Below are 23,823 nucleotides of genomic sequence, written 5' to 3' on the forward strand. Positions count from 1 at the left end.
CACGGTAGTGCCGCCAGACGGCCCCCAGCGTCGGGCACTACTATCAGAGGTCACTCAGCTTCTCACGGCAAGCGATTGTCCCGGTCTACCCCCTTTCACCAAGGGGTTTTGGAGCACTTTTTTCTGGCTCCAAAGAAGACCGGCGATTGAGGCCATTCTGAACCTCAAGCCGTTGAACGAGTTCATCAGGCCCAAGAGGTTCAGAATGGAGACTCTCGCTTCGGTGCTAGCCTGCCCCATCAAGGGTATGTGGGCGGCATCGCTAGATCTCTCGGACGCATATCTGCATGTTCCGATCGCACCTCAAGATCAGAGGTTTCTACGCTTCAAGGTACAGGGTCAAACTTACCAGTTTCGATGCCTGCCATTCGCTTGTCCACCTCCCCAGAGTGTTTACACTCCTGGTCAGGGCGGTGGCAGCGCATCCTGAAGCGCAGGGGAGTCAACATGTGTTGCTACCTGGACGATTGGTTCATTTACGGACGCACCCCACTGGAGACACAGTGTCTCGTGGAGTTAGTAGTCCGTGACGGTGCGGACCTGGGATTTCTGATCAACGCCAAGAAATCCAATTTGGTCCCGACGCAGACACCACTATTCTTAGGGGCCCAGATCAACCTCAAGGAGGGGATCGCGGCGCCCTCACCCGAGAGGGTGACGAACATGGCGAGGTGTGCCCGACTCTTGGCCGAGTCAGAGGGAGCACCCGCTGTGGCATGGATGAAGGTTTTGGGCCTTATGGCCAGTATGGTAGACCTCGTCCCGTACTCCCGCTTTCACATGAGGCCTATACAACTACACCTTCTAGCCTTTTACAGGCCCAGTCGTCACCCAATATCCCTCGCGGTTCCGATGTCGGAGATCGCGCGAGAGGAACTCTGGTGGTGGACCCATCAGCCCAATTTGACTCAAGGTGTCAGGTTCCTGCACCAGCGGTGCGGCCACGTAGTGACGACCGACGCGTCAAAGCTGGGCTGGGGGCCACATCCACGGGACTCAGTCTCGGGCCTATGGTCGGCCACGGAGACGGAGTTCCATATCAACCTTCTCGAACTTTGGGCAGTGGCGAGAACTCTCCAGCATTTCGAGAAGGCGATCGTGGGATCTCATATCGTTGTGCAAACGGACAACACCACCGTGGTAGCCTACCTCAACAGACAAGGGGGCACCAGGTCACCACGGTTGTGCCTGCACGCACCACGCCTGATAGGGTGGTGCAAGGCCAGGCAGATTACGTTGAGAGCGATGCACATTGCAGGAGTCACCAACATCCTCGCGGACGATCTGTCACGAGGAAAGGTGTCGGGACCTACAGAATGGTCCCTTGCTCCGCAGGTCGCCCAGACGATCTTCGAGGTGATGTACCACCCCTCGATAGATTTGTTCGCATCTCATCGCAATCATCAGCTGCCGGTGTACTGCTCGAGGGTCGCAGACCCACAGGCATTCGCCGTGGGCGCTCTGTCCGTGAGACTGGGAGGAATGACTGCTTACGCTTTCCCCGATCTCACTGCTCGCAAGGGTAGTGACCAAGATCGGGAGGGAGGATTGCAACGTCATTCTGATAGCACCGTTCTGGCCGAAACACCTGTGGTTTCGACCGATGGTGGATCTACTAGCGGCACAGCCGCGAGTACTCCCCGAGTTACCAAATCTACTCCGGATGCCCGGAGGAGAGGTACCAAGTCTACCACTAGAGCACCTGCAGTTAGCTGCATGGCCCTTATCAGGGAACGGGCGGCGGAGGGAGGCTTTTCATCAGAAGCTGCTTCTCTCATCGCCGGGGTAGACGAGAGTCTACCCTCCGTGCGTATAGTCAGCGTTTGGCTCCCTACTACGCATGGTGCGATGAGAGAAATACATCTCCCACTAGAGCCCCTGTGCCTCTAGTAGCAGATTTTCTGACAGAAAAGTTCAGGTCAGGACTTCAGCAGGCAACGATAGCCAACTATAAGTCAGCCATTCTCTCGATTCATCGGGATTTGAAGACGGGTCGACTATCAATTCAGATGGGTCCCTAAGTCTTCTTCTCGACGGTATGTTCAACGAGCGCCCGCCGGAAAGGAAGGTGGTCCCTCCATGGGACCTCAACACAGTCTGGGAGTATATTAAGGGTCCCCTTTTGAGCCCCTGTCAAAAGCGACCCCTTAAATACGCCACTCTTAAGGCGGCCTTTCTTCTGGCGTTGGCTTCGGGACGGCGCTGCTCAGAGTTGCACGCAGTCTCGAAGTCAGCCTCCGTGATTTACTAACAACGGAGCGACGCTGTTTCTTCGCCCGGATTTCCTTGCAAAAATGAGCGGTACATTCCGACACTCGCCCTCTTCCTCCCCAGTATTGGGCAGGGTTCACAATAGCCGAAGACAGGTTGTGGTGCCCGTGAGGCGCTACAGCACTACCTTGGCGAACACAAACCTTAAGAGGGCTCATGACCGCTTATTTATCACTCACGCAGAACCGCACGGTCCAGCCGCTAAACAGACTCTGGCACGGTGGCTGGTCCAGGTGTTGGTGGACTCGGGGCGACAAAGACGCCGCCCCAAGGCCCACTCAACCAGATCTATCTCATCTTCGTGGGCCTACCATAGGGGGTCCCCATAGAAGAGATTTGTCAGGCTGTGTCTTGGAAGAACCCGTCGTCCTTTTCCACGGTTTACTACAAAAACGTAAACCAACGACCAGGCGATAAGTTCTCCAGGGCTATTCTGCGGAGATAATATGGTGGTTGGGTATCAGGTGTTTTGCGGACGATCAGAATTCCAACATGGTAAGAACCAGTGTTTCTATTTTAACCACTGAACTTTCAGTTCAGGGTTTTTGTCTGTTCACGTAGTCTTTCTGTTTCCGGCCGTGAGGGGGGGGAAATAGTTTGACCTCGCGATTACCATGCTACCCACTCTCCCGATCCTTATCAGATGCTGGCCAATCTTGTACCTCCATCCGTCGGTTACTTGCTAGATCGATCTTTCAGATGTTGATGCAAGAAGTATCTTAATCAACATCGGAAGCGGTAAGATCGACCGGTGTACTGAGTCTAGTCCCAAACAAAAATGTTTGGTAGACTCATAACCGTGCGATCTTACCTTTCCGATGTTGATTATCTCGACCCCGCCGCCTCTACAAGTTTGGCCGAGTAGGGGCTGCCCAAGTCGGATAAGGGATGATTATCGTGTGTGACGTCACCGAATGGGTGAGTCCACTGGGATCGGGGTTTTGTTATTTATTCATTTATGTGGGACAAAATGACTATTGGTTTTTTCCGCATCTCGGGATCGATGAAAGAATTATCTTAATCAACATAGGAAAGGTAAGATAGCACCGGTTATGAGTCTACCAAACATTTTTGTTTGGGACTATTTAGGATCTGGTTCATGGTATGCTGGAAGTGGCTATTTTATTTATTATTACTACTGTTATTTAGTGTTGAAAAATCTGCATCTTGATAATATACAATTCTTTTTCTCTTCCTGTATTCCCAATTTTCAGATATCCGATATTCACATATCAAGATTCCGTGACCCGTCAAGGACAACAGATTTCCAAAAATTTTGCACAAATGAGATAGACATTATCAAACCAGAAGTTACCATTGTGACGGGTAAGTCAAATTTACAGTAAATTTGTACGTTTTTAGAGAAAATTTAGAAGAAAAAAAATCTCCCATCTCTCAAAGTGAAACCCAGAGAGTTATCTGAAAAAAGCCTGAAATGCACCCCAAATCTGCCACACACCCCCTTTCCCACCTTTCCACTAAGATGAACCACCCTGATTACCCCCCCTCCCCTCCCACATGGATCCTGGGTGTGTCCTCCAGAAGTCAATTTGACCAAAATACCTTCCCACAAAATAAAGTGCAACAACAAAGGAGATGGACCCCCACCCAGCTGAATATGCCTATTACTACTTGTGGGAAGGAATTTCAGTACAAACTGCAGACTTCCAGTAAAGAAGCCCCGGATCCAAATATTGGATGATTTCTGTGCTTAATTCCATAAAGCCTTTTCTTAAATTTGGCTTGAAATGCAGAAGTCCTATTTGAGCATTGTCCAGCAAACCTTAATCACTTGCGGCACATTTTGCTATTTCAGTTGAAATCCATACACCCCTGGAAGACATAGCTTTAATCTTCCACACAGGGAATGTAGATTTCAAATGGAGTCACCCATTTTTATGTGCTGGTGAAGTGATGTAATAATCGGATTAACTACCATAGTATTAGGGTAAAATAATTTTTGAATATATCCCTCTGCACTACAAGCATGTTGCACTCATCACCTGTGCATACAAAATAATAGATTGAATACAATACCGTTCTTTTCAAAGATATTCTATACTAATCTTACAGGTGGGAGTGGGCATGATATGGTTCAATGCAGAGGTACCACATGAACACACTAGCAAAACGGTCAACTGCATATCTGTCAATACACACTTTTTCAATGGGAAATGAACTTTGCTGCTTGGATGATGTCACGATGAGGTTAGCATTTATTCCGTATTGAAAAGCGTGTACTGACGGATATATGCAGTCGACCGGCCTCCTAGTGAAGTGTGGTATATTCAAAAATTGTTTTACTCCACTACTGTGGCAGTTAATCCGATTATTACATCACTTCGCTAACGAATAGGTAACTCCATTTGAAATTCACACTCCTTGTGTGGTAGATTAAAGTCATATCTTCCATCATAAGGGATGTACATTGATTTCAACTGGAATAGCCCATTTTGTCAGTAAAATTATATCAACCCTGATGGTGATGGGAAAGCCAATATCATTTGAATTTGGCCCCTAGTAATATCTATTAGTACGGTTGCCAAACCTGCGATTTGGTAGCCCAATTGGGCGAGTTTTGAAGATTTTCCCTGTGACTTTTGACCATTTTTACTGTACCATAGAAACCAATGGTTAAGGAAAAACATGAGCAACTTATTGACATTGCCTCCTATCCCATAAAAAACAATGGTAAAGAGAAAAATTTGGCTACTTTTTGATGATTTGACCCTCAGTTCGGAGTGAACATTTTGGCAACCCTGATCTACCGGACTTGGGAGAGTGAATTCAATACTGTGGTGGAGTTCATCTTTTATTAGATGATGAATGTTATTGATTTTTAATGTTACTTGTTATTATAAGAGCTGTATTTACTATTTGATGCTCATGTAATTGTAAATATTGATGTGGGATAATACAGCTGCTCTTATTTGACCTACATGTGCTACATGTTTACCTGAAATGTTTGTGGTAAAAAATATTTGACTTTGGACCACAAAAAGGGGAAAAAACTGAAATGTTGTAGGGGTAGACAGACTAGTCAAATAGGGTTAGAAGGTTGGTTTTTTAGCTGGACCATGAAATGGTATCAGCCTATAATATAGTGTGTCTATGTTACTCGCTTACTAACCTACTTACAGGCTAACCTTTTGGTCTGAAATGGACATCTTGATATGCCACAAAGGTATGACTCCCCATATGGTGTCAAATGAAAGAGAAAAAAGTAAAGAATAAATAAAAATATTATCATAAGACCCCGCTCAATATTTGTATGGGTCCTTTTCAAACCTCAAAATGCTTTTTTTAAATCACTTTTTTAAAAGAAACCTTAAAATTTGACAGTATCAAGGACATTTGATATTTGTTATTTAAATGCATATGTGATTAAAAACATTTCCATTTAAATTCAGTCCAAAAATGCACAATTTTTAACCGTAAAATGTTCAAGCATTTGTCAATACTAGCCTCTTCAAAATGGAGGGCATGGAGGAAGGGCCGCCCAAAAAAGATTGACATACGGACCTTCCAAATTTTTGTCTTGGAAGGGCAACCAAACAATTTTTTTTGGCCAAACTATGAAACTGTGAAAAACATTGTGTCTAACACTGCTACACTATTCTGCTGAACATTTAACATAGCACATTTCCATTGTTTTCACAATCACAGGTGATTTAACAGACGCCAAAGATTGGGATCATGTTGGCTCTAAACAATATGAGATAGAATGGAAGGCGTATCATAATGCCATCAAATTTGGACATGTACAAGAAAAAACAGTATGGATTGATATCAGAGGAAACCATGGTAAGCAATGTTTTCTAGACCTGATTTATTGTGGCATCTAGATGTGTAATTAATTGGTTTCAAAAGAACTTTTGAAGAATCGAGGGTCAAAGGTTATCTGGTTCATTGTTAACAGTGCATAAAATTCTGCCTTTTTCAAATGTTGATATTTTATCAGAATAAATATTTCAGTGTAGTCTCAGAGTGCATGAAGCACTGTTAGAAGTTATGCATGATCACAAAGGTTATTTTGGTATCTGAAACTGACACATCTTTTTAAAAGACTTTTCTTGTTAAATCAAAATGTTCATAAATGTTAGCTCAAGTCCATATAAAATACTATGAAAACTTAATTAAATTGTATTATTGTTGTTTCTGATTGTTGTTGTTGTTGTTGTTGTTGTTGTTGTTGTTGTTGTTATTGTTGTTGTTGATATTATTAGTATCTTGTCATGCACACTGCAGTTGTTGAGGCATGAGTACTTAGGATGAGATTGATCAATAGGGATTTGTTTGCCCTTGAGTGAAATTATTTTGAAAGAAAACACTTTTCTCATATATAGACAATTTAGGTCACTCTTCAAAATTGTCTGTTTGGTATTAGATAACACATTATATTTATACAAAGAAAAAACTTGAAAGTTGAATAAAATAATAAATGAAATTTTTTTTTATACAGATGCTTTTAAAGTTACACACAAAACACACAGTGTCAACTATTACAGGTAAGTTATAAGCAGGGCTACAAAAAAACTTGCTCAAAACAATTCAAATGTGTGCCATATCAATAGTATGAATGAGTGAAACAAGTCTGATATAAAATCCAATTTTATCATTATTTTTTTTGGATCCAATATTTTTACACACTTGGATTCAACAAAACATAATAATGGTGTATATTGGTTTGAAAGGGAGACTCCATTCTGTATGCCATCCTTCCCCACCTCATCTTTTAATGTTAGAGGGTCTTGCAGACCTCTTGACAACATGGCTTGGATTTTTTGCCTTGATTGTAACAGCTATAATAAAAGTAGGTACATGATAAAATTTTTGACAATGTTTACAGTTTGTTTTTACTAACTAAGACTTTGGGATGATGATCAATGCTTTACATTTGGGACATTTGCAAAGCTGGTAATAATAATAATAATAATAATAATAATAAAACCATGCTTATAAAGCGCAATACACAAGTAAGTCTCAAAGCGCTATAATGAATAATATAGATAGAATAATGTTGCACGCTTTTCCGTGTATAACAATTATGGTGCAAGTTTTAGGACCATAGATGCTCTCATTACAAATTAACTAAACTAATATAAAGTAGTAAATTAAAATCATAAATGAAGTAAATATTAATATGAATATTAACCATAATGATGCTGAAACATTCATTTTCTAGCCATTTAAGACTTTTTCTTATCCCATTCCAGGCGTTATTCTGCAATGGGAGAGAAAGGAGACACAACTTTTATGTATCAACATAAACTTCCATTTGGTACTTATTCATTCATATCAGTCAATGCAATCTTAGATCCAGGACCTGGCAGACCGTTCAACTTCTTTGGTTATATAGGAAAGGTAGGTCATTGAAAATAGGGACATTGTGCATATCAGTCAATGCATTCCTGCATCCCCTTCTCCCGGGGGTCTCAAGTTTGGTTTGGGTAAGGGTGTTCTGCGGAGAATTTGAAAGTGGACCCATTCTTCAAGAAATTTTGACCCATTGATATATATCTATAAGTTTAAATTTTTGGCCAAATTTATGAACTTTTCCAAAAATTATTGGAAATTTGTCAAACATTTGGGCTACTGTACTGGGGCAAAAATAGCCTGTTTTCTATTTTTTTTTAAACAGAAAATTTTGACTGAACTGAATCACCCATATACCAAAATTGGACTAGGAAAAGGGGTCAATGATATACCACATTTCACAAATATTACACAAGTGCTCTGAGAAAATATTTTTTCTTGGATATTCACTGATGTATTTAGAGTGCGACCTTCAACACATAAAATACGAAAGGCTATTTAGCATAACAAAAGGATAGATGCACACAGTTCTGTGAGGCATGGAAATTGATTATGTCCATAATAAATACAATACTAAATCCTTTTTAGGCATATTTGTGTATGAAAGATATGTCATGAAAGGCCAAAAAAAGTGACCCTTCAATTGTTTAGTGCAATAGCTGCCATGTGTAGCTGCTATGTGCACTGTGTGTAAATTGCCAAACAGGGCAGCAATTGCACTTACCCAGTTCTGGCACAGAGTAGTCAATATCAGTGTTTCTGGCACTTCTTTCTTTAAATCATTCCCACGCAGCCTTATTTCAGTCAGATTTTACTGACTGAAATGTTTCAGTTTCAGTTTTTGTTCCATCAGTTTTAAGATGTTTTTTTATGATTAATAACTTGTGATATTTTCATATCATCAACATTGCAGGATGATATAGAAAAACTTGAGCACTATGTGGACGAGAGTCACCATAGCAACCATACCATGTTCTTTGGACACTATCCTACATCTACCATTATTGGTGAACAATTTAGACTCAATAATGCATTAAGGTAAGCATTTGATTTTGTGTTTGTTTGTTTTGTTTTTATGCCTCCACCGCGAGGTATACTGTTTTTGCTATGTCCGTCCTTTCGTGCTTCTGTCCCTCCGGATGCTGTATCTCATGAATGGATGGGTGGATTGAATTCAGATTTCAGGTTAGGTGGGTCATGGTCAGAAACTCTGGCTACTTTTATTGAGGGATGTTCAAGTTCATTTACTGAGGTCAAAGGTCATTTGAGGTCAATAACTTTGTGAATTAAAATTTGGTCTCATATGAATAGTTCAAATCCTATTACAACCATACGTGGGTCATAGCTGCACTATGGGAACCCTCGCATCTGTTGGTGGTGTTGAAGGTCATTATACTGAGGTCAAAGGTCATTTGAGGTCAGTTTGTAAAATACCATTATTTAAGACTTTTGGTTAAAATCTGGTCTCATAAAAAATTTAAATCCTAATGCAACTAAATTTGTGTCATACCTGCATTATGGACACCTTCATGTGTGGTGTACAGGTCACATACAGAGGTCAAAGGTCATTTGAGGTTATGTTTGTTTGTTTACATGTACAACTCATAAAGTGTGAAATTTTAATCTTTCTAAATTTAAACTTATCGCCTCATTTTGGAGGCATCCCAATCAACGCCTTTGCGTCCAAAAACCGAGACGCTTTGTTTTTGCTATAAAATAAGCTCCGTGTCTGTCGGTCTGTGTGATGTATGTACAGAATTAAAACATTAACTTTCCACCCATTGTATATGATTAACATGATACATCCTTTCCCAATGAAGCATACACTCAACCTATATCCTACCATACACAATTTAAAAACAACAACCTTGTACTACATTAAATGGCCATTGGGCTGTTCCAGATGAAATCCTTACACCCCCTATGGAAGGCATGGTCTTAATCTTCCACACTGAAATTGTGGATTTCAAATGGTGATATCTAAATGGGCGACTCAAGTTGAAATATTCACCCCCTCCATGGGAGATTAAAGTAATGTCTTCCATATGGGGAATATGGATTTCAACCAGAATAGCCCATTCTCTATAATAGATGTGTGATATAGCTTGTATGCATAAAGATATGCAATATGAACATAGATGTTCCACAACTCATTCATTTATTTATGGTATTGTCCATTAGTGCATGAAATTGAATAATTAATCATGAAATTAAATAATTCATCAGTCATACTTTCTTTGAGAGACGGTATATTTGTGTCTGGGTTATGTTGAAAGAGTTCAGTGGTGGTATACATTTGCTGTCTTAATTGGTGCGCTCTTAATTTTAAAGGTGGGTAACCCGGTTGATAGCCTCATCCCCCACTTTATCAGTCTCGACTATGGTAATGGTATACCATGTTTGAGACTAATTTGACAGTTTTTTGATGATATCTTTGGAAATACATTGATTTGGAACTCCTAATTTCAATGTGTCAATAAAAAAATAGAGTCTTTCATTTGATATCAATATATTACATGATCATGATGATTATCAACAATAAAAACACTGTAGACTACCAGTATCACACTGTTTAAATATCAGTATTTACATAGTCACATTTACGAGAAACAACATGTGTTCTTTTTGCATGAATGCTTGAAAGGGACAACATTTTATGTTATACATAAGTTTAAAAAATTTAATCAAAATATATTTGGTCACCTTCCTTTAAATAATACATTTTTTTATTGCAGCCAAGGTATAGCGTATCTATGTGGTCATCTACACAGTTTAGGCGGGATGATACCTAACATGAAAGCATTACAAAAAACTGGATCACTAGAATTAGAAGTAGAAGACTGGAAAATTAACAGAATGTAAGTGTTTGAAATGGTTAAATAGATGTCATATTATCTGCTCCGTGGAATATGACACCAGACCATATTTTCCTGTATTTCATAAACAGAAAGTAATTAATAATACTGATGCTTCATCAATGAGGCAAACAGATTATGGTAGATGAGTTCCTTTACATATTAAGTTCTATCTGTCTGCAATATTAAATAATGAGGATTTAATATGAGATATATTAATTAAACTTAATTTTAGCATTGTAAGAAGTTGATGCCATATTTATATCTTGAGGCAAGAGAAATACAGTAATGATTGGGAAGTAATTTTTTGTTTCTTGGCAACTTGGTTGTGAAAAAGTATATTGTTAACAGCAAGACATTTCAAAATTAACCTGCACTTTAATGTCAACATTTAGAGCAGTTTAAATCTTGTGTAGTTAATACTAGTAGTTAATACTACTATTAAAAATAGGACAGTGTTTTGGCAGATACATAGCTTTTATAAGACATTTCAAAATTAACCTGCACTTTAATATCAACATTTAGAGCAGTTTAAATCTTGTGTAGTTAATAATAGGACAGTGTTTTGGCAGTATAGCTTTTACATGGTATGTCCATGATGTCTTTAATTAGTTGAATTTGCCATGTTAGAAAATATAATAACTAGACACCAAAATTATTTTCGCGAGTTTTTGTTTTCGCGTTTTTGTCACGAAATTCGTGAAAATAGCCTCGCAAAAATTTCTACTTTTAAAGTAAGTGCAGTAGTTCAATATCTGCAAATCGTGAAAAATTTTGCACATGAAAATTACCATTACACTATGTATGTACACAAGAAGCTCTTCCATCATTGAAATTGGACAATCTTAATTAGTAAAATTGAACCCAGCCGAAAGTGTGTTGACCTTTCTGCCCATAGCAGATAGGGCAACCTATACATTTTTGGATTCCTTATGACCAGATGAGTAATATGGTGTATATTTGAAAAGAATTGAGATATTTTATAATTTTGACCTCTGTTTGACCTTATTTGACCCCTACCAAAAATGTCCTACACTTTAAAGAGGGCAGCCCAAGCTAAATTTGTTCAATATCCTTCAGGCATGCCAAAAACACTTTCAAGAATTCAAACCTTTGTTCCTAAGATTTAGTCACCATACATTAGCACTGGTCTCTTACTAAGACAAAATATGATTTCACATTTGCCAATATTGCATGGTAATAACTAGAATTCTATAAAAGTGGACATTTTCGCAGCAAGTTAATTTTCATGCTTTTCGCAGCCATAGCAAAAATAAAAACACACAAAAATGTTCTTTTATGTATGGGTGTATGTACAAAATCACAAATTTAAGGACAAGTGAAGTAATTAAATATCTGCAAATCGTGAAAAATTTTACGCACAAAAATTACCAATACAGTATATGTACACAAGAAGCTCTTCAAATATTAATAATTAAGGTGTACTATTACATAAAGCTAGATCATTACTTCAATGTGTGTTGGAAATGGCTCTCTTATGTTTTAAACTTAAAGGAGCATTTCATGATCCACAGCATCATCCCCCCCCCCCCACTTTTTTCAAAAAAAAAACCAGGTGACTCTTATACCACTGGAAATCTGTGGCTACATAATGTTTATGTACAAAAAAAAATCTTGCAGATTAATTTGTTTAGCAAAAATATTGTGAAATCTAAATTACATTCTGGTTCACGAAATTACAACACATTGTCTATTGAGCAGTGTAATACATGCATAACTTGCAAATTGGGAATTTAGCATTGGGAATTTAGCATTTTTCTTGGATATCTGCTGAAAAATGTCATAAAAAGAGGATGCTACAATCAAGGCTCCTTAAGAGAAAAAAGGAAGATATTTATCGCTCATTTGTAAGAAAAATATTTGATAAAAAAATTGTGCACTTATTAGTGGTTTGTTTTGGGATCAAAATCAAAGTCATCCAATACATACATAATGCTGTAAATTGTTTTGACATTGACATCCTTTTTACAGGCCATTAATTTATATGAGGTCAGTAAATCACAACAGAGCACTTTATTTTTATGGCAAATGAAAGGTCCCAGCTTTTAGCAGCAGCTAACATGAGTTTTTTACGAGCTATTGTCATAAACCTTAACAATGAACACATTAAAAAGTTCAATGCATTTGCTCTGTGATATCTACAAATCAAACAAAAATGTTAACTTTGTTATTGATCAGGGTTGGTACGATTGATGTAAATCACATTTTAAATCACATTTTTTTTTTAATCATTTTTTTAAATCACTTCAGTTTTTACCATTTTTGATCAATTTAAGTTAATTTCTTTCTTGAATTGACTGTTTTACTTCATTTGTAATGCTTCTACACCTTTTTGATATTTAATCTATTGCTAAAAAATCATTTTCAAGGTACAGAATTCAACAGGTTTTTCCCCATGATTTTATCAAATGTTTCTTTGAAATTTTCACATTTGAAAACATGTTTTGATTTTTTGTAAATACCTGATAGGATTGTGCATATGTCTAGCATTCCACTAGTCACTTTTGACTTTATCAAGGGGTATTGCAGTTCTTGGAATAAAAAAAAAATTAAAATTGATTTAAATTTAAAAACATCTGATTTATCAAGTAAATCAATTTTTATGCCTCCACCGCGAGGCATACTGTTTTTGCAATGTCCGTGCTTCCGTCCTTCCGTCCTTCCGTGCTTCCGAGCTTCCGTGCTTCCGTCCGGATGGTATATCTCGGGCATGCATGGGCGGATTGACTTCAGATTTTCAGGATAGGTGGGTCATGGTCAAAAACTCTGGCTACTTTTTTTTGGGTGAGGTTCAAGGTCATATACTGAGGTTAAAGGTCATTTGAGGTCAGGGGCCCATTTTCCTTATTTACCTCTTTTCTCAGAGACTAGGGTCGACGTTCCTCAAACTTGGTGGGTGGGTGCATCTTGACCCCAGGCAGAACAAGTTTGTATTGGTTAGTGGGTCAAGGTCACCTGAGGTCACCCAGGGGTCATCTGAGGTCAAATGAGCAAAAACTGTTGTATGGCCATGATACTTGGTACATACAATCAACATTTAGAGCCAAATTTTTGGAAGGTCATTTTGGGGTCACCCAGGGGTCATCTGAGGTCAAATTAGTAAAAACTGTCGTATGGGCGTGAAACTTGGTGGGTACAGTCAACATTTAGAGCGAAATTTTTGAAGGTCATTTTGAGGTCATCCAGGGGTCATCTGAGGTCAAATTAGTAAAAACTAGCATATGGGCATGAAACTTGGTGGGTACAGTCAACATTTAGAGCCAAATTTTTGGGAGGTCATATTGGGGTCATCTGAGGTCAAATTAGTAAAAACTGTCATACGTGCATGAAACTTGGTGGGTACAGTCAACATTTAGAGCCAAATATTTGGAAGGTCATTTTGGGGTCATTCGGGGTCACCCAGAGATCATCTGAGGTCAAATTGATACAAACTGCTTTGTATCAACTTTTGAGTGCCACATCGCTCCCTTTGGTGGAGGCATCACGGTCGACGCTGTGCGTCGAAAACCGCGACATCCGAGAACCGCGGTCCATCTAGTTTGATTTTTTTGTAATCGCCAACCCTGTTATTGATATGATTGTCTTTTCACATGAGATGCTTTTTGATTATAATACTTGATATTCTCATTTATATCCGCCATATAGGTACAGAGTAATGGCATATGACCATGATCTGCTCTCATTTAATGATGTGAATTTTGGAGAATGGCCTGTAGTGCTTATCACCAATCCTAAGAGAGCTCGATTTATGGCACCCAAACACGAACCAGTTGATAAAATGATACATTCCACTCACATAAGGTAAGCTGTGTTACATTAATTCATTCCATCCTAATTTGTTACCTATAACAATGTGATCAAGCAAAATCAGTCGGAAGTCTGGAAATTTTTATTTTGAGATAAACTAAACAAATTTCTTCTGTTTCGTATTGTTTTGGAAATCCTTCAATTGCTTATATCTTTGGAACAAATTTTTAAAATTCAAAATTAAATGTATAGCTTTCTTTTATACATCCATGCCGGACATCATACTGATTTTGCTTGATCACACCACATATTCTTATTTAATGATATAAATTTTGGAGAGTCACGAATCCTAAGAGAGCTCGGTTTATGGCACCCAAACATGAACCAGTTGATAAAATGTACGATAAGCTGCATTTCTTTTGGTATCTTTGTTTAACTTGTGACACCGAACAGATGGAATGGACTGTTATGTGTCAAGTTAACAGTGTATTTGTTCCAAAAAGTAACTCTGAAATATATGTACAGGTGTGGACACCAGTAAACTGATAAAAAAACCAGTTATCTGCAATTGTTTGGAATCCATTTGTTCCCAAAGTGAAACACACTGTCTTCTATATACATCATTAATTTTATGATCCTGTTTTTAAGATATCAGGAAATTAAGATTTTCACATCGCTAGATCTAATGGGTTTTCTAGGTAAAGATTGTACATTTGAATACATGTGTCAAAAATATTGGCCAACTTTCAAAATAAGCCCTCAGTGTTGGGCACCGATTGTTGTGGTTTGCAATAGGTCGCTGAACCCCATTTCTAATTATGTTTTCCAGCTAAAATAGGACGAAACTGAATCAAAATGTACGAGTGGATATCAAAATGATATTAAGAATTTTGATGTTGCTGTTAAAATTGTGAAAACATATGTTACGAGGGCCGGTCAAAAAGTTCGTAGAACTCGGTATGCTACTTTGTCCCACGGTATTGAATTTGGTCTCATTTGAAAGCTTGTTCCTTAAAAACATTACTGCAAAGATATTATATTTTTGCATCACTGTATATGGGCAGGACACTCTTCAGAGGAAGCCTACCTCCATGAATTCACAGGTACTACCAAAAGTGAATACAGGGTCATCATGGAAATTTCTCCCGACGGTGGTGAAAACTCAAATAAACTTTAACAATGTACAGTTGTTGTAAATGGTAATGAAGTCCTTGGTATTCAACAGCAACAAAATGGTTCTTAGAGTTCAAGAATGGAATGAGCGCCCTTGAAGATCATCCAAGGTCCAAAAGACTTGCTGACGTCACCACTAATGATATACGCGCTGGTACAGTGGCATTGGTAATGAATAATGAGCCAAATAAGAAAGATGAGATGGCCACAAAATATGACAATTCTGATGAATGTGTTTTCAATATTAATCCATTTACATTTGGGTATTCCAGGGTGTCTTCTAGATGGGGTCCCGGAATCTTCATGTTCAAAATTGATACCAGTTGACATATTCAGGTCCACACCTTCTATACACTTAGAATGAGGACCAAGGCAAGTTTAATCTATATGTGGCTAAAGGTGATAAGGCATACATTAATCACTGGAATTATGAGTGAATTTAGTGGAAGCACCTGGATCTCACATCCCTAAGAAGATCATCACTCGGTCACCGTAGTGCAAGGTCTTCATCGCTGTTTCTGAGATCCAGGGATAGTTTTGATGACAGATCTTTTGCCAAATGAAAGTACAATTATAGGCACATGTCATACAATTTTGATAGCAAAATTGAGGCAAGCCATCATATGAAGAAGGTTGATGGTAGGAATATGGCTGTTCTAGGATTGTATCCTGTACGCTATTCTTAGTTTGTCAAGCTGCCATTCAGGACAGAGGGGTCAGTTAACTAAAGTAACCACATTGTGTTTCAGGCATGGCCTCCAGTTAGTGAAACCTATTTTAGAATTTTAAGTCCTACCTTCATAATATCAGGTTTGCTGGTGATCAATGCTGGTGAGCCTTCACTGAAGAATGGCTCAAGGAGCTATCGGAAGACTTCCATTTTGTTGACATAGAAGGTCTCAAGAAAAATTGCGACGGGTGCATTCAGGTTTGTAATGACCATGCTCAAGCCTGAGATAGAACGAATTTGGCTAGTACTCTTTCAAGTACCTTGTTCTACGAACTTATTGACCGCCCCTCGTAGATTCTAGGAATGTAAAAACAATTTTCTTTCATGACATTGCTTATTAAATAACAAATCAGTTATCAATAAAATTAAAACCAAGTGTCTTTTAGATGTTAATTGAATGTATAATATATAGTATACAAACATTGAAATTGAAATTTTAATAACTCTTCCATTTTGCCATGTGAAATGGAATAGTTAAAAATTAAGAGTGATATATTTCTACCATTGCACAAATATTTGTTTTATATAATGATACAAAACAAATAATTTCCCAGCCGTTAAATAGTACAAACTCTGCTATCATTATAAAGTAATTAATATTAATACTGCATTTTTTATGAGGGAAGGTCAGATGTGCTACACAGGTGGGCGTGACTTCCTGTCGGGGTGGTGGCTATAAATTGCCCATGGCTCAATCCTATGTAATTCTCAATCCTATTTAAACAAAATTGTTATTTTTATCTTTATTGGAAATAAAAATATTTTTAAAACTGAAGACTTTGTTGTAGTTTTACAGATTGTTTTTGTTTGTGTTCATCCTCTGCAGATTCCTGCTATTTTCTCCATCGCCCATTACATTAGCAACAGTAGCTATTGATGGTGTTGATTTGGGACCAGCCAAGCATGTGGAGGGACCTTTATATGTATTACCATGGGAACCAGCCAAATTTATGGATGGATTGCATACTATAACTGTTACTGCCAAAGTAAGTTTCAATCAAATAAGACTCAATTCCCATGTGTCATTGTCCATGTTTTTCCTTTTTCTGTCCCATTCTCCAAGCTGTTTTTTTACCCTCTATGCCTATTTGTCTGTTCTTCCGTGTCTATACAGTATGGTACATATGTGACGTGTCATGTCAAAAAGAGACACTTTTGGGCAGGATCGTAAATGGACAAATATCCAAAAATCTGGCCCGGGGTGATTTTTTCACAATTTGGGTTTGTTGCGAATTTGTGATGTTATGAATGTTAAAAATATTGTCTGATAGTTTCAGACCGGAATATAACTGGCATCTTGTATTTTTTGAGACATTTTTCAAGGTAATTCCTATTCTCAACATTGTCAATAATATTTTTAAAGGCCGATATCTCAATTTCCAATTTTATAATACCATAACTTACGAACTCAATATCTTCGCTTAAGAATGTCCTATTTCATTGGGGAAAATGGTGTTGTGGAGCAAAATATCTCTACATTTAAGATATGTAAAAACCTCAAAATTGATAACCTGCCCAAAAGTGTCTCCTTTTGACATGACACGTCACATATTTGTCTCTATCTTTTTCATTCTCAACTCTAAGCTTTCTTCTTCCACCTCGACCTGCATCCTCAGTTTGTCTCTACATGTATTTCACCCTGTTTCTTATCTCTTTCCCAGGATTGCCCAACATTTGAGTAAAGAAAAGCAGTTAGATGTGATTCATTCAGGACCTCCCTCTCTCTTTCTGTCTGGGTGTCTGTGTGTCTGTCTCTGTCTGTCTATCGCTCTCTCTTGCTCTATCTCTATAAATCTCTTTATATCTCAGTCTCTATCTGTATATTTCCCTCCTTCCTTCCTCCCTCCCTTCCTTGCTACCCTCCATACATACCAACATACCAGTACTTCCTTCCTCCCTCCATAAACCTCCATTCGATCCCCCCTTCCCTTCCATCCTTCCTTCAATTCTCCATCACTTCCACCCTTCCATCCTTCTTTCTTCCCTTCCTTTTTCCTTCCTTTCTTCCTCCCTCCCTGCCAAACACTTCATCACAAATACCAGTGCTTATACTTGATTGCTATGCTAAGCATTATTTATTACCTTTCCCTGCTTTCAGAATGCTGATGGTGATGTAACCAACACTGGCTATAGGTTCTCATTAGATGGAAGTAGACCTATGCAGTGGTTTGCAGCTAGTTTGTTTCTTATGGGAGATATTACTTGTGGGGTAAGTGCAAGTGGGTTTAAGTGTTTGTTTGTTATTTTCATTAAGGTCCGTATGCACAAAAGAGTTAGACCGGGTCTAAAGTTAGACCTGGTCTAAGTGAAAGTTAGTTTCATCAGGAATGGTCCCGTCATCTTATTTCCTTCCTAGAGTAGCCAGCAAATTTTAAAGATTTAAATGCAAAGTTCAAAAATAATACAAAATAACTTAAGAAAATGTAAAGGAAAGTGTCCTTTTTCCTGGTACTAAATTCCACTTAGACCAGGTCTAACTTTAGAACCAGTCTAACTCGTAAATTGTGCATACGGACCTAAGGGTTTAAACTGCAGTACCAGAAACCCCGCAAATAATTTCATGAGGATTGTCAATAGAACAGATAATTGAGAGATCCTTTTGATCAGTACAATCCATGTGTAGATGTTGAACAATTGAACTTGGATTGAGTCTACAAACCTGTCATGAGTGTACCCATTATCTTGTAGCCCCGTAGACTGAATCTGGCCATCAGTCGTTTAACATCTATGCATGTCATAATGGTCATTGGGTTGTGTGCTGAAGAAGAGGAGGGAGAAAGACTTTGAGAGCCTTGGACAAGGCTATGGTGATGTAACTAACTCTGGCTACAGCATGTATCATTGTATATTTTTGTTCTCTGAGGAAAGGAGACATTTCTGATGGAATTTGAAAAAGTAGAGTTATATGAAAGGCCAGGAAATATCAACAACTATGGAAGGAATTGGATTACACTTTGTTGTAATTTGAATGTAATCACATTTGAATGAAGCTGGCAACTGTTGCATGGAAAGTGCAATGACCTTTTATTTAAATGCAACAAAATTAATGACCTTAACAAAATAATGATTGCATTCATCTAATAAAGTAAACTTCAGTCTTTTACCTCAGAGTCATATATTGCAAAATGTACATATTTGTCACTAATTTCAAATTTCCTGTCTATTTTCTATTTCCACAGTTACAATTTTTATGTATATTTGTTGGTTTTTGGTTTGTACTCTCATTACCTGTTGTAAGATGGCTCACTAAATCAAGTGCTGGTAAGTTGACTGGTCTAAAACAATGTTTTCTTGTGAAATTTATATTGTGGTTGCAGTCAGTGCATCTATCCATAAGCACTATTTTTCACTGAGTTTGTCTTGGGTGAATAAAGGGTATATTATAAGCTGTCGTTTGCTCCTTGGATTTGCAAAGGAAACTTTGGAGATATCGATATAACTGGCTGGAACCCTTCGTAACAACTGCTCATATCTTAAAGGTGATTTACTTTAAATATCATGGTTTACTACATGAAATCCACACAGCCCATAGGGGTGACATTATGAACACATGGAACTACAAATAGCATACTATATCCTTCTGAAAAAGCACTTTCAGTGAACTGTACAGTACACTAGTACTAGATTTGACCATTCAGTGTAAAAATTGCTTTACAAGTGGAATATTTATAAAACAGTTCCCTGATTGAACTAATTGTACTAATTATTATGTTTTGTTGCATTCTTACAGGCTATCGTCACCATGGTCTACCTCGTAGTCTGGTAGTACTAGTACATAACAATATGTATCTGTACTCAATTCTAGGAATAGCTATCTACCCTCTAATAGGTATGTATTATAGGATATTTACACAAAAAGCCAAATACGTCTGTATCTTAAGCTAAGATTTGACAAGTGACTGTCATTTTCATCAAAACTGCCTGTTCAAAATTGAAAACAAATACACCTCTGCCCCTTCTGGGGTTTCAGTCAGTTCAAATAGCTATTGCTAACCTAGATTTGTTTGTCTGGTCTTGTTTTGGTTCACAGAACTTATTCAAGCATTATTTTACAAATGTAGCATTTGAGCAAACTGCCTGTCCAAAAGGATGGGTGGCTAGCTAACACCCTGCATTACATCAATTCTACCATTTAGGAGTAGAGGGCAATGCAAGGCTGAAGAAAGCAATGAAGTGATGAGAGGCCTGGCATAAGAAATTCAAATTGTAATGTGATAATATGTCAACTTGGCTGATCAGCTAAAATGAACAAAAAGTATAAAGTTTACGACCTTTAAAAAAGTTGCTTGAACTTGTTATCTGATGTCATGAAGGAAATGTTTATTGGAGTCAATTCAACAATAGTTGGTTGACCTTGGCCCATATCAGACATATTGTGATCAGCTGGATGGTAATTATAATGTTTGCCAGTATCAATGACAGTACCAGGTCTAAAGACTACAGTGAAAGGTGGACATCACATCATAACTGCATATTCTCCAGTATTGATTAATTAATTCACAATTATTGTGGCTGCATACATGTGTGTTGAAAAAAATCTTAACTTCTAGGTGAACTGGAGTATAGTGTACTGTAAAAGTGGAAATTTTCGCACTGCATTTATATTCGCACTTTACACATTCTTAGGTGCTACCGTGAAAATAATAGAGTGCAAATATATTCCTTTTATGTATAGGTCAATAAGGAAACTTAGAATCACAAATTTAAGAACAAGGGAAACAGGTCATAATTGTCAAAGCGTAAAAAAATAATCGCGCATTTTCACTTTTTACAGTATATTCTCTCTTCCTATAAGGTGGAAAGCCCTTCAAAAATCCATGGAACCAATTTGACAGTACTTTGATCAAAACATATTTCATCAAAATGTTGCCAATACTATAGCAGATTCAACCAATCGTGGTGGGACGTTTTTAAAACAAATTCAGGCTACTGGGCGATCATGCATATAATGCTATGCATGACTGGCAGATGTTTGACCGGCAGCCTGGATTTGTTGGAAAAAATGTCCCACGATGGGTTGAATCTGCTATAGTACTAGTGAAATTTCACAAACATACACACAGTTTGCTGTTTGTCTATTTTTGTACTTGATTCAATTGCAACAGTTTCATTTCAATTTTATTTTAGGTCCATGGTGCATAGGGGAAATAATACAAGGTCATTACGGTGCTAGCACACTATTAGGACTCTATGTGAATGGCACTTTTATACCGGAGACATTCAGCTATGCAGTAGTGTTTGTAGATGTAAGTATCTGTATATCAGTAGCACATTGCATGAAATGATAAAGGACAGAGTGCCTATCTCTCTTTCAAAGCATTCGATATTCCAGCTGAAATCCATACACCCCCTATGGATGACATGGCCTTAATCTTCCACACAGGGAGTGTGAATTTCAAATGGGGTTACCTGAATGGATTTACTCCATTTGAAATCTACACCCCTGTGTGACAGATGTAAGGTCATGTTTTCCATAGGGGTGTATGGATTTCAACTGGAATAGCCCATTTGGTGCCTGACAACTCCTCAATGTAACATGCTAGAGGAAAGCCACCACCTACACAGTGTGTACCTTCCCAGCATAAACCAGCACACTTGGGTGGAGAGAGGAATATAGGTGAAAGGCCTTGGTAGGAAGCACAAGGGTTCAAATCTGCAACTTCAAGATCATGTGTAGAAAACTGAGTCTCTCATGTAACAACCTTTCTACTGAATAGATCCTCATCATCATCAGCATTATCCAATACTATGTTGAAAACCTCAATAAGTGCAGACAAAAAGACTGGTGCTGATCCAAAACTATATACAAGGTGCATGTGCAGTCAAAAGGTATAGATGACTGAAAAGTGAACTGGTTAGGTGAAGGAGATGCCACACACTCTGGACTTAAAGCCCGGGGGGGTACTCAGTACAAATGACCACCGGGGACGTGCCGCAAACATGGGTAGCATTTTTGGCCTTCTGGTATATCAATGACCCCTTCTTCAAAGCCTATTTTGGTATATGAATGGGTCCTTTTGTCAAAATTTTCTCAATTTTTTTGGAAAACAGCCCAAATTTTCCTTAATCTAGCCAAAATTTTCTTAATTTTCCCAAAATTTTGGAAAAATTTGTAAAAACTAAGACAATTTTAGTTAAATTCGGCCGAAAATTTTGACTTTTGGTATATCAATGGGTCCAAATTTCTTGAAAAATTGGTATATTTATGGGTCCACTTCCAAAATCTCAGTGGCACGTCCCTACCAAAACCGAACTTGAGTGCCCCGGGACTTAAAGATATCTAGTGTTGGTGACTTAACCACTTCCTGTGGCAATAAATATCGGTATGACATCCCATGGCTAGAGGCTATGCAAGAACTTGAATTGATTATTTATACCTAAACCATTTTACCAGCTTTGTAGATTATTTTAAATTCCCAGTCTTGGTATGTGCCTAATTGTGTTTCTGCTTCATCTTTTGTCATATCCGCAGATTCTACTATTCCAGCTGCCAATGACAATCTACTTTGCTCTTCATCTAGATTGCTACCAACCAACAGTATCTAACGGATCCATTACAATGAAATCCAACAGGCGTGCAAAGCGCCCTCTATGTCTATGCTCCAGTGTGACTTCATTTGCATGTCTAGTCAGCATGTTCATATGGAAAATATACTTATGCTATAGCGCATATGCTTGCTATGGAACATTAGCACTGTTTACCTCCAAAGACCTGTGGACAATGGTTTTTGTTCTGCTGTTACGAAGTAAGCTTGTACGATCAAAACAATATTATAGAGAAATGAACGGAAACGGACAGACAAGTTGATGTTTGGACGTGATGTGATTGTACTGTAAGAGGTACATGTACCAACTAGGGAATTTGGAATCAATCGTAGTAATTTTGACAGATGTAAGTATTAAGAGGTAAATGTACGGTGATGTACCAATTACTTTTGTTACCTTAGGGAATTTGGACTCAGTCGTAGTCATTTTTACAGATGTAAGTATTAAGTTAAGACCCAGTAAGTTGGGTCAAGTGGTTCTTGAATATTTTTATAGTAGTGTGATAAATTGCCAGTATCTTTAATCTTCATGTGTAATTCTCAAGACAGTCTTAGAATTTGTTGCACTCCTAGAAGTTGAACAAATTTTTATCTTTACCCAGAGCAGCCAGTGCACATAAACTTTGAAAAAAAACCAGTGTATCTGGCCGGATTCGAACCGGCGATCTTCATATTACTAGCACAACGCTTTAGCCAATTGAGCCACAGAGACACACTGGAGAAGAGTGGAAGATTTTAATCTATAGGTATTAGGATCGAATGGTGTTCGTCACATTCCTAGCAGAAGGCATCAGAACTGCATATTTTTTATAGAAATATACAAAGTCACATAGGGATGAAAGTATATAATTTTCACTTATAGAAATTCTTCCAAATGTAGATTGGAAGTCATTCATACACTCTTTGATACCGAGAACCAATCAGAGCAAACGTTAGAAAATTACGAAACATGCATTGATTGTGTATATTGTGCACTCCGTGTACTACTCGCAGTGTTTCGCGCGCGTTCGCGTCGCATAGGATTGATTCATTTTTCGGGCGGGTTGATGCATTATATTTCTTTCTATTTTTCAACATGTTTAGTGATAATTCGTTATGAAAAATCACAAATTTTTCTTTCTTCTCGTATATGAAATAGGTTAATAAACGCGTATTACTTGTTGCT

At 38.2% G+C, this 23,823-nt stretch overlaps 1 protein-coding gene across 1 annotated transcript in view; it reads left to right on the forward strand.

Moving 5' to 3' along the window:
• LOC140162218 (transmembrane protein 62-like) overlaps positions 1 to 23,602 on the forward strand; it is a 38,774-nt gene extending 15,172 nt beyond the window's left edge. The window contains exons 3-15 of the mRNA XM_072185503.1: positions 3,486 to 3,597; positions 5,938 to 6,075; positions 6,734 to 6,779; positions 7,488 to 7,635; positions 8,501 to 8,625; positions 10,323 to 10,445; positions 14,109 to 14,264; positions 16,940 to 17,099; positions 18,212 to 18,322; positions 19,293 to 19,374; positions 19,844 to 19,942; positions 21,241 to 21,359; positions 22,586 to 23,602. Of these exons, the coding sequence (XP_072041604.1) occupies positions 3,486 to 3,597; positions 5,938 to 6,075; positions 6,734 to 6,779; positions 7,488 to 7,635; positions 8,501 to 8,625; positions 10,323 to 10,445; positions 14,109 to 14,264; positions 16,940 to 17,099; positions 18,212 to 18,322; positions 19,293 to 19,374; positions 19,844 to 19,942; positions 21,241 to 21,359; positions 22,586 to 22,921 (1,755 nt within the window). The 3' untranslated portion in view covers positions 22,922 to 23,602. The remainder of the gene's footprint in view (positions 1 to 3,485; positions 3,598 to 5,937; positions 6,076 to 6,733; positions 6,780 to 7,487; positions 7,636 to 8,500; positions 8,626 to 10,322; positions 10,446 to 14,108; positions 14,265 to 16,939; positions 17,100 to 18,211; positions 18,323 to 19,292; positions 19,375 to 19,843; positions 19,943 to 21,240; positions 21,360 to 22,585) is intronic.
• Positions 23,603 to 23,823: the final 221 nt, after the last annotated feature.

The sequence above is a fragment of the Amphiura filiformis genome, chromosome 1 (assembly GCF_039555335.1).
Source record: "Amphiura filiformis chromosome 1, Afil_fr2py, whole genome shotgun sequence".
NCBI classification, from domain to species: domain Eukaryota; kingdom Metazoa; phylum Echinodermata; class Ophiuroidea; order Amphilepidida; family Amphiuridae; genus Amphiura; species Amphiura filiformis.